At 43.1% G+C, this 11,135-nt stretch overlaps 1 protein-coding gene across 1 annotated transcript; it reads left to right on the top strand.

Annotated features, from left to right (window-relative positions):
- The first annotated feature begins 28 nt into the window (after positions 1-28).
- LOC104488655 (nucleolar RNA helicase 2-like) lies at positions 29-10,991 on the top strand. Its single transcript, XM_010133914.1, has 14 exons — positions 29-34; positions 373-448; positions 1,419-1,597; positions 2,731-2,848; positions 3,283-3,468; positions 4,496-4,641; positions 4,896-5,045; positions 6,320-6,481; positions 7,051-7,170; positions 7,661-7,734; positions 8,715-8,874; positions 9,500-9,634; positions 10,272-10,316; positions 10,812-10,991. Exons 1-14 carry the CDS (start codon positions 29-31, stop codon positions 10,989-10,991), a joined length of 1,737 nt encoding a protein of 578 aa, XP_010132216.1.
- Positions 10,992-11,135: the final 144 nt, after the last annotated feature.

The following is an 11,135-nucleotide window of genomic DNA, read 5'->3' as shown; positions in this document are numbered from 1 at the left end:
TCCGGTTCCTCCATGTTGAACCCGGGACATGCAGGTAACAAGATCAGGAAGACCTTTGGCAGGAAGTCTTTACTTATGACCAATGTAAAAGCGGGATTTGCTTGTAGGAATTCTGTCACACCAAGTGGTGCAGCCTGTCTCAGTGTGTCTCCTAATACAGGATGGCTGGACACAAGTTTCCCACTTTACACTGTGATGACCTTTTTGTTTGTGAAATACCTGTGTCACAAGGGTTTTCTTTTCCTTTAAAGAAAGGAGGTAGCTGGCAAAACTGTGGTAAAGCAGATGCACAGCTCTCCTTGTGTGCATACGTAGCGTATGTTATTTGCTCATCTCTTGGGCTAGCAATTTTTTTTTCTCTTATGCTGTTAGGAGCTGACAGAAGAAGAAAAAGAAGGGGACTTCTCCAATTTTCCTCTCTCCGAAGCCACCATCAACCTCCTCAAAGGTTAGTTAATGTAGTAAAAGAAATTTCTTCAAATGTTTGCCCAGAATTGCACTCTGTTACCTGGAGAAGCAGAGACAGAAGCCAAGGGTAAATGGTCCTACATCGTATTATGTAACTGTAAGAATGTGCACGTGAGCAGTCATTGTAGGTTCAAAGAATCCACCATTGTTAGTAGGAACAAGGTTTCTGTTTTGTTTGGTATCAAGTGCCTTAAGGTGTGATTATTCTTCCATGGTGTGGTTTTCCTAGACAGACATTCTAGAGGCAGGTTTTCTCTTCTCATCAACATCATTCTACTTACTCTGTATTTTTGCTTCAGTTCCCATAACTGCTGTCTACAGTATCACTTCTTAAATCAGCGTAATGGTATTTGATATATGAAGACTGTTTGGCTCTTGTGAACACATTGTCTGTGATTATTCTCATACTTTTGGACATTTTCTTGTCTCTTCTCAATTGGTTTTGTGCAGAAGTAAATCCCTGTAGAGTTCTCGTCCTCTGTGTTGGGAAGCTGCGCGATTCTTGTTCCTCAGACAAAACTCTCCTTGTTCCTTTACGTTTTCCTTGCTCTTTGAAGCTTGGAAATTTCACTTCCCTTGTGCAAAATCTCTCTGGAGTTTTAGAATGTTTTGAAATAAACACCATCATCTCCTCACCACCTTCAAAACCAAGCTACAAAATTTTGAGCTGTATCAGAAAAAACATGTTTGGTTTCTTTTTCCTTCCTCTCCTGTTATCTTATGCCAAACATGTCAAAAAAGGCTATATTTCATTGTGGATGGTCAGCTGGGTGTTTGGGGGCAGGGAATACCTTTTGGGTAGAAGCAAACCCAAAGATAGGTGGTTTTCTTCAAAGTTGTGTCTCCTGTTGTGTACAGGCTTTAACATAATGTGCCTTGGCTAGTTATATATGAGGGCTTCTAAATGGTTTGTTCCCCTTCTAATGGAACCTCTTTGGATTATCTTACAGCTCGCGGTGTAAAATACCTGTTCCCTGTGCAAGTGAAGACTTTTCAGCCCATATATGATGGTAAAGACGTAATTGCTCAAGCTCGGACAGGAACCGGGAAAACCTTTTCTTTTGCTCTTCCGCTGATTGAAAAACTTCAGAGCGTCTCGGAAGATGGGAGAAGAGGCCGCGCACCAAAAGTAACTTACCACTCAAGGGTTAATGCCAAAACCGTAGAATGTGGCAGTTTTCAAGTGATTATGTAATTGCTCTGGGGACTTGTGTTTGGGACTTCTTTCTCCTTTTTTGGTGTGTGCAATTCTGAACACTTTCCTCAGATCAGGAGCTACAGCGTGGCAGAGATTTCACACATCACAGTGATAACGCATTTCCTGTTTAGGGTTCCTTGTGACAGCGTTTGGGAGAATGGTCAGGGTAGCCAGTGGGTAGACAGAGTGCTGTCCTCAGGAAGTTAGCATGCGGCTTCGGGATTCAGGCTCCTGCCTCTTCTGCGTCAGCTGGGCTTGTCTCCGCTCACTGCTGTTTCTCACTGTAAATTCCATGGTGGTAGCAAGGCGTTTTTTTCCCCATTCATGTCCGGAGGCTCAATTTAATGGATGCAAGTGGTGGTTGCACTTCTACTTAAGCATGAGATGGAACTGGTAGCCAGATACCTGTGATCGGGTCCATATTCCCACACAAATGAAGTGTATATATTTATCATTAGACTGAAAAGGTGTTACAGTCTGCACATTTGTTGCCTACTTCGTCCTTCTATTTTATTAACTTTAAAGGAAATGTTAAGTTTTAGAATCTTATTGTCTGAAAGGTTTCTAGAGAAGAATTCAGTGTTTTTTTAAAATCATTTCATTCATAAAGAAAATGGAGGGAGGAGGATAGATGCTGGAGGAAGGCAGGTAGGTGAAGAAAGAGGATATGTGGCTGGAGTGCGTCATGCTTTGTATCTTTTAAGATCTTACTACTTCAAATTGTTTAGTGACTGTTCCCGTCCTTTAATGCTGAACTGCACCTTCATTGTGCTTGGCAGTATTACTGAGGTGCCTGTTTTATCTGGTAGTAACTTAAGGGAAAAAAGTTGCGTTCTACATCTCAGTTATTTTGTAATGCTTTGCCTTGTTTCCTCTTGCTGGCTCTGAGGGTGTGTGAGTGCAGGCTCCAGGTGGCAGGAAATGTTGCTGGGATAGTGGGGAGCTGCGGGCACCTCTGCAACAAGTGTAGAATGAGAACGGGAGTATAAGCTGCTTGATGTGCAATAAACCCTTTTCTTCTAGCACCCTATCCCAGCTGCGCTTTGTCTTTTCACTCCCTCCAGGTGCTGGTTCTTGTTCCAACCAGGGAACTGGCCACTCAGGTAGCCAAAGACTTCAAGAATCTCACCAGGAAACTGTCAGTAGCTTGTTTTTATGGAGGAACTCCATATAAAGAGCAGCGTAAGTTAACATGAAGGAATTACTGCTGGGTTGGAGTTGACTTTCTCCAAATGCATTCCATGAATAAAACTGGCTTTTCTCCCTGAGTTTCTCTTCAGTCAGGAGCCACGACGCTGCTTTCAAAGGAAGCATACAGCCTGGGTTATTTTAGTTCTAATAAGAATTTATTTAAAAAAAAAAATTGTTGTAGGTCTGCAAAGTGACTAGTCCTTTAAGTTTCTTCTTTGTTGTGTGTTTGTGTGGGTCTTGTGTACGTACACCAGGAGTCGATGACCATCCAAAGAAAAGAGAGAAGTGCTTTATTCAGAGATTGAAGTGAAGGGCAGTAGCTTTTTGGTTCTAAAACTGGAAGTGTTGCTCTGTACTGGTAACTTTTTATTTTGTTGTCTCGTAGCATTCTGACGCTGTCTTTGGTTTTCTGTCTTTTCTTCCAGTTGATCTCCTTAAAAGCGGCATTGATATTCTAGTGGGAACTCCTGGACGGATCAAAGACCACATTCAGAATAGCAAACTCGAACTCTCCAGCGTGAAGCATGTTATTTTGGATGAAGTTGATCACATGTTAGACATGGGCTTTGCTGAACAAGTGGAAGAAATCTTAGGATTTGCTTACAAAAAAGGTAAATTCTGATAGCAGCAAAGCCACCAAGTAGCAGGTACAGAGCAGAAGGAGATTATTTTAATAGGGTGAAATTCCTTGCCATGTTGTACTAATGCCGAAAGTTTTGAAGAGTGACTAGATGAATCACTGGAAGTAGAAATATCAAGGATTACTAAAAGCAAGGATGTCACTTCTGGCTCTGGAAGCCACAAGAAGCTGGTTGCTGGCAGCGTTTCTTTACACCTTGACTGACTACCCTTCACTACTGTTGGAGAGAGTAGCTGAGCTTTGTGGGTCTTAGGTTTGATCCAGTACAGCCACTGTCGTTTTTACCTGACTGTTCCATTCTCCCCATTTCTCCAGAGCTGGTCTTTGTCCTGACAGCCAGAAAGTGCAGATAATCTTCTAAAACAAGATATCAGTGTAGGTTTTGGAAGAGTTGTCATAATTACTCAATCTTAAGCATTTTCTACAAAACTGGAAAAGAAATTGTAGGGAATAATAAGCATTCTTTTGCAATGTGCGTTCCTTTCTGTCAGATCCTGGGGAGCTCTGAAGGTAGGTTAAACTCTTTCAAGATCCTCTTTGTTAAACTGTTCTTTCCCGGGGTAATCTATATCTCCTTCCCCCTGGTCTGCAGAGTTCCTTTTTAGCCTGCCTTTTTCCTTTGCACATGGCCTCGCTGTTCGCAGCTAGTTAGTACTGGAATACCAGGCAAGGAGGGGTTGAGACAAGAGTTCTTTCAGGGATGTGGGAGGGCTTCAGGCACGGTCTAAACCAGTTTGAACAGATGATCTAGAGATGTGTCTTGCATTTCTTCCCCAGCAGGATGAAGGATTCAGTTTAGTACAGTTAAAATTGCTGTAATTTTGCCTTTGGTGTCTAAAGGGTATTAGAAATGTTTTCATTGCTTCTAAGTTTTCCTCTTGCAGCTGACTTCCTGCACATATAAACCTCTCAATTTGAGAGCAACTCTGTTGCGTTTTGTCAGTTCTCAAGTTTCAGAGTCTGTTGCAATGACTGAAATCAGTGGCCTTTCCTTCCAGGTTCTGAGAACAACCCCCAGACGCTGCTGTTTTCTGCAACTTGTCCTCGATGGGTGTATGATGTAGCAAAGAAATACATGAAAGATGAGTATGAACAGATCGACCTGATTGGGAAGAAGACTCAGAGAACTGCTATGACTGTGGAAGTGAGTGATTCTGCTGCAGAGCAGTGTGGGTCCTGAGATCATGTCGCCTGGGGGAAATGGAGTCTGCACTGACTTTACGAAGGGTGGAGTGACTTTTCAAGACTGACACACTAATTTTTTAAGGAAAGCTTTCATATGGGGACAGCAGTTTGCAAACTTGGAAAAAAAAAAAAAAGTCTTTCTGCATTTGCTTTGTCTGCCCTGTGCAGGGCTTAGATTTGACATAATGTTTATCACGTTTCTTCCCCAAACAGCATTTGGCTATACAGTGTCGCTCGTCTCAGAGAGCAGGCGTTCTCGGGGATATCATTCAAGTCTACAGTGGCAGCAGTGGGCGGACCATTGTCTTTTGTGAGACGAAAAAGGAAGCAAATGAGCTGGCTATGAGTGCTTCGCTCAAACAGGTACTGGGGTCTGAATGGAGAGCGGCAATTACGGGTGTTCAGGAGTTGAATGTCCTGAAATAAATATGAGATTGTGAGTGTGGACGAAGTTGTTTCTGCAGGTGGATTTAAAAAAAGCAGTTTCTGAAAGTAGAGCTTTGCAGTTAAAATAACCTGTTGGCTGTGATTATGAATTTATGACTTTGGCTTGGAAATCACACAGGCCAGGATTGATAGAAAGTAGGCAGCTTGAGCTGAATAACCAGGAGATAGTAATGGTCATAAAGAGGAGCCAGTGTAGTGCACATACTGCATCTCACTTTAGTGTACTTTTTGGATTCACGTCTCTTCATGACACTTATTCTTTGGACAGTCAATGTTCAGGAAAATCCAACTAACAGGGTGGAATGGAAGGTCTTGTTGCCCTTGAAAGGTCATTTAACAGTTTGTTCTGAACTCAGGTGATATTGAGCGGGTTTTCTATGCTTGCTTGAATTATTACCCATTTTTTTGAGCATGGGGAAAGGTGCTGAATTTTTTTCCGAGAAAATCCTGTTCACTACTGAATATTCATTTATGGAGGAGGAGCTGTGCTGGGAATACTCACAGTATTTGATAAGTGTCACATGGCATCCACATCAAAATATCGCAGCAACAATTTTTGTCTGTTGGCCCTGCTGCTTTCACAGTAAATCTAATGACTTTGTTCTTGTGTTGGTGTGTGATGTGTTCTTTCTCTTGTACTAGTAAGTTCTGCCTTAGCATGTTACTTATTTGAATTCTGAGCTCGTGACTCTCCCCTTTCTCCTTGTCAAACATTTGGTCTGCCTCTTGTCCTGTTAAAAGTGGGAGTTCTTCAGATCACCTGTAGGGTTTGGGAATGCCCTGAAAACCTTACTTTAGTTTCTCTGGATTTTGGGATGGCCTTCCAGGGAAGGGAGCAAAGTCTCCTGCCAGCTATTGACCAGCACTGCTAAAGGAAAGTTGCTTCCACTTGCTCCAGGGGAAGCAAGAGCTGAAGTGGGCCTTTTTTGGCATGGCAGACTGCAAACTCTAGCGTTTGCTGCAGGTATGCTACAAATAACAAGATTATGGTAAGAAGACTGCTTTTGAGTGTTACTGTCCCAGAGAAGGACCAAACCACAAAGTAGGATCCCTTATATTCCTTTGGTATCAGCTGTTTAATTATTTTCTGTTGCTCTGCACAATATTTTGGGGTTTGTAACTAATCCTTCAGATACCACAGCCTCGACTCTCCTGTTAAATGACACGCTAATGGTTTGTTTCACTGACAGGATGCCCAGTCGTTACATGGTGACATTCCACAAAAACAGAGAGAAGTGACATTAAAAGGCTTTAGAAATGGTGTGTTTGAAGTTCTGATTGCAACAAATGTGGCTGCCCGGGGTTTGGATATTCCTGAGGTTGACCTTGTTATACAGTGTTCACCACCAAAAGTAAGTCATTAGAGAAAACTCAAGTGGTAATTTATCCTTTTGTGCCAGAACAGTGGATTATTTCTCTGTTCACCAGAATTACGTTCTGATTCACAAATGAAGTGGATTTTTTACAAATGCAGGTCTAGAACTTGCTAGTTAAGCTTTTGTGTTTTGAGCTTTGATTAAAGTAAGCGTGATGGTTTTCAGTTACTCTGGGAACTCTTAAGATTGCTTTTGACATTGTTTTAGCATTTCCGAATCCCTTCTGGATGTTGTTGACTTCCGTAAGGATTATAAAATACTGCTGCTGCCTTTTTCTTCTTTTGAAACACCAGTGGGGCTTTTGTTTTTAAAAAAACCTTATGTCACTACTGTTTGTTAAACAGGACGCAGCACCCCTTGGGCAGAGTAGTGTATGCAAACCTGAGCGGCTTGTGTGTAGTTACAGCTTTGGGTATAGAAACATAACGTATCACTCCTTAGGCTCCTGAGTTAGAATTTAGCTTGTGTTGTCTCTCTCTGACAATGTATAAATGTCAGCAGTTAAATGACATAAGGTTTTCTCACGTTAATCTCAATTTCTGAAGGATGTTGATTCCTATATCCATCGTTCTGGACGTACGGGTCGAGCTGGCCGGACTGGGATCTGCATTTGTTTGTTTCAGAGAAGAGAAGAAGATCTTCTGAAACAAGTTGAGCACAAAGCGGTGAGTTGTACCTCAGACCTCTGCTTAATGAAATTTAAATTACTCGGCTCCTAAAAGGACTCTGCCACTCTTACACTTTGTAACCACGGTCTGTTGATGAGCCCAGTATGGGACTTGTGTCCCATAGTCCAGTAGGCCTAAAATGCTGACATTTGGTAAGCGTTTGTAAATGCTTTTGTATCAGCCTGTCCTGATGTCTGGCGAGTTTCCTCATGTTGGCAGCACTCTGTTGCTGTCCGCAGGCAGACTGGAACAGGAACGTGTGGAGGAGACTGTGCCTTTTGTTACAATCTGCACATAAATTGATGTAAAGTATCTCCAGTTTAACAAAGGCAGAAACTTAAAGAAAAGCTTTATTCTAGCTTTAGTGAAGACTGTGGTGATGTTCTGAACAGTAAGGGACTAGAGGTCACGGTAATGTGACTGAGGTAGGGGTGAGTTGTAGAGTGCTGGAAACACCTCTAATGGTAATTTGTTTTCTTGATTTCAGGGGATTACCTTTAAGCGTGTAGGTGTTCCCTCTGCTACAGATGTAATTAAAGCTTCAAGTAATGATGCCAAAAAGTAAGTTTATTTGACTGTTCTTAAAAGGTGTCTAGAGATCTTGCTGACAGCCGTGCTGTTAATGCAGAGCTTTGAGGGATCTGGCCTGTGCGTGAGCAGGTCTGCCAGTGCCATAAAAGTCAGCTGGTTTCCATGTAGACACCGACTTGTTTTCATAAGATGGTATCAATAAACCTCTGCGTTCTTGAGCGTAGACCTTCTCGTAGGACATAGAATGTTCTTTAAAGTTCTTGCAGAAATTAACCCTTGTGTGCTTCATCAGAAGTCAGGAGCGAAACGGGGAATTACTGTCATGTGGGGAAACTGGTATTTGTCTGCTCAGGTGACAGTGTGTGAAGAGCCGTGCTTAGTATAATGAGCTTCTCTGCAGCAGTGGGGGTGTTGTAGCCCCATCCTGTGTTTCTTTGTATCATCTTATTTACAAGGGTTGTGGGTTTTACTCCATGCTGCTTTGTTGCCCTGTTGGTGGAAATTGCTTTGACAGGAGTTGTTACAATTAGGGAGGATTTGATCAGCATAAAGGAGATCATGGCCGTGGTGTTGGGCTCACCATGTACTGAAGAATGGTGGGAAGTGGCATTGCAGTGGCATTGTAGTAGTTTGCTTCTCTTCCTTGTGAAGTAAAAGCAAAGGTTTCTTGGGTTTGCTGACAATAGTTTCTTGGGGATTCTTGGGTAGGGCCTTAATTCTGATAATTAGAGCCTTACCTTGATGTCTTTATTGATGCTCTCAAACATGCCGCATTGAACGTCCTCAGTTTTGAATACATCTTTCAAAAGAGTCTTGGCTTAATTTACAGAGAGGGTGGGTGTTCAGCACACTGAAGGCATTAAATGAGCAGTAGTGAAGCATGAAAGTGTTAGCCAAGGCTTTTAGAGATAATTTGTTAATCTTGGAGGCTGTCTGAAATTTGTTTTAAAGATGACTGCACTTGACACTGGCCTTTGCTGATCTCTTAAACTTTTGTTGTCATCATGTAGGTTGCTGGAGGCCATTCCTCCTTCCGCAGTGGACTACTTCAGAAAATCTGCTCAAGAGCTCATAGACGAAAAAGGAGCAGTTGATGCCCTGGCCGCAGCTCTGGCCCATATTTCTGGGGCAGCGTACATACAGCAGCGCTCCTTACTCAACTCCACTGCAGTAAGTAATGTTATAGCTGCGTTAACAAGCATGGATAGATTAATTGCTTGTGTCCAGTCCAAACGTGGCATCTTCTCACGGTCATCCGATAGGGTTTCTGAATAGCTCTTACCTGTAGATACAGATTGGTTCGTGCTATTGTAGTTTTCCCCCCCCAGGAAGCCTTTACATTTCTGTGATATTTCAAGTAAGTCTAGAACGTGACTACCTGATTTCAAAGGGATCCTGACAGAAGAGAAGTAGAACCCTTCCTTTTTACAATGTATTTAGAGAGAACTTGGCCTGGTTTGTTGTGTGGTAATACAGTTTTGGAAATAGCATGTGACTGGACTGTGCTGCTTGTATCAGGGTCTTTTTACCTGTTCTCTGGCTGTATCGAATAAATCTGTCTCTGCTTCGGGCTAAGATACAGAAGTGCTATTGGCATTCATATTGATGGGCAATCCTAGGTTAGATGGATGCCTTCAACTTCTCAGGAGGCTTTTAGTTGCCTCACTTTAGGGAAGCTGATTTCTTAGGGTTAAATACTACGTTACAATAACAAGTTAAGCCATAGTTCATTGGTTAGTGAGTTACAGGCTCAGCCAAGTTCAGTCTCATAAACATTTTTCTCTGCTTCCTGAAGGGCTTTGTGACCATGGTGTTAAAGTGTTCGATAGAAATGCATACCATGGGCTACGCCTGGCGAGGACTAAAGGAACAGCTGGGTGAGGAAGTAGATGACAAAGTGTCCTCGATGCGTTTCCTCAAGGGGAAGACGGTAAGAAGCCTTAGGGAAGGGTGGGATGTGCATGCATATGAGCGGTGATTGGGGCAGGAGTTCTGAAGTGCTGGTATAGAAATGTTGATACTTCACTCTATCCCTACTCAATCTCATTTCTCAGAAAATGGTAATTATCACAACCCCCCCTGAAAGGGCTGTGTTATATATACAGTATTAAAAAGAGGCATCGAAGCTATTTGAATGTTTTAAAAGACACTTACTTGAATTAAGATATGTCTGTGGAGCAGGGCTGTGGCTGCCTGACCGGAGCAGTATGGCATTCACTGACTGTCAGCTTGGCTCCTGATACTTGCCTCCTGTGCAGGTGTGTTCTCGGAGAGCGCGTGGTGCCAGGGAGTGACTGCCTTACTTTTAAACAGACAGGCTGATTGCAGGCAGTCCTGCTGTCAGCACAGAATGTTGGAATCTGCGGCTTGTTTAGAGCTTTTTGGTGTTTTAACTGCTCTCTTCTTCAGCTTGTGAAAAGCTTCCCCCAAAAGACCGCGTGTTCTGCCATTTCTGGTTTCTGCGCTTGGTGTCTGAGTGGTTGCAGGTGCTGCCTGGCTGGCGTTGTGTGCCTTTGTTCTTGGATGCGTCTTTGGAAAGCAAATGCCTTCGTTTTTTTCTGTTGCAGGGGGTGTGCTTTGATATCCCTGTTGGCGAACTGAGTAACGTACAGGTATGTTTTTGCAGCCAGAATTGGCTTGGAACCTGGTGGTTTGAAATGTGGTGGTTGCCATATATATGATTGACTAAAGGGTGGTTTGGAGGGTAAGGTTTGTGCTTTAGTAAGGACGTCACGTAGACCACAGAGTCACTAGAAAGAGCACAGCACAGTCGGCAGAAAATACCCTGCCATGACTCTTTCTCATTATATTACCTGATTTTATTAAATAAACTGCTATGTTCTTTGGCTGCTCTGGGCTTTGACCTCTCCAGTGTCTTTGAGTTAACCAGTTTTCTGTTAACTCCACTCCCTCTTGTACTTTAGTGGTCATTTATCGTTTGTCACAGGACTGCGAGTTGTCTCCCAAGAGGGATCTGCTGACCTGTTTTGGCACGGGTGGGATTTGTCTGGAGATGCCTTTGCATTCAGCGTTGTTTTTAATGATATGTAGGTGCCTTGGACACAGCCACAGGCACGTAAAGTCTGGTTACGTTGGTCTTGTTCCAGGAGCAGTGGAAGGACACCAGGCGCTGGCAGCTGTCCGTGGCAAAGGAGTTGCCTGAGCTGGAAGAGTACCCCCAGGAGGCAGGACGAGGGTTCTCCAGGTTTGGAAACAGCGGCTTCAAGAGAAACAACTGGTCTAAGAATGGAAACCGGGGACATGATTTTAGCAGGTCACGTGATTAACCTCTTGTGCAGATAACAGGACTGAGCTGATTTTTATCCAAAAGTAAAAGCTTGTTGGACATTCCACTTTGTCGTTATTTCTTGACAGAGCAGCCTGTCTTTGAGGATAGCTAGAAATGTTGTTTGCTGAGGTGTCTGGGTGTT

The sequence above is a fragment of the Buceros rhinoceros genome, unplaced genomic scaffold (genome assembly GCF_000710305.1).
Source record: "Buceros rhinoceros silvestris isolate BGI_N320 unplaced genomic scaffold, ASM71030v1 scaffold34553, whole genome shotgun sequence".
Classification (NCBI taxonomy): domain Eukaryota; kingdom Metazoa; phylum Chordata; class Aves; order Bucerotiformes; family Bucerotidae; genus Buceros; species Buceros rhinoceros.
Note: the sequence above shows the minus strand (reverse complement) of the source record. Positions and strands in the feature narration are given on the sequence as shown.

Coding starts and splice junctions, on each gene's coding strand:
- LOC104488655 (XM_010133914.1), top strand. Junction 7,171..7,660: donor AACAAGTTGAGCACAAAGCG/GTGAGTTGTACC, acceptor TCTTGATTTCAG/GGGATTACCTTTAAGCGTGT. Junction 7,735..8,714: donor TCAAGTAATGATGCCAAAAA/GTAAGTTTATTT, acceptor GTCATCATGTAG/GTTGCTGGAGGCCATTCCTC.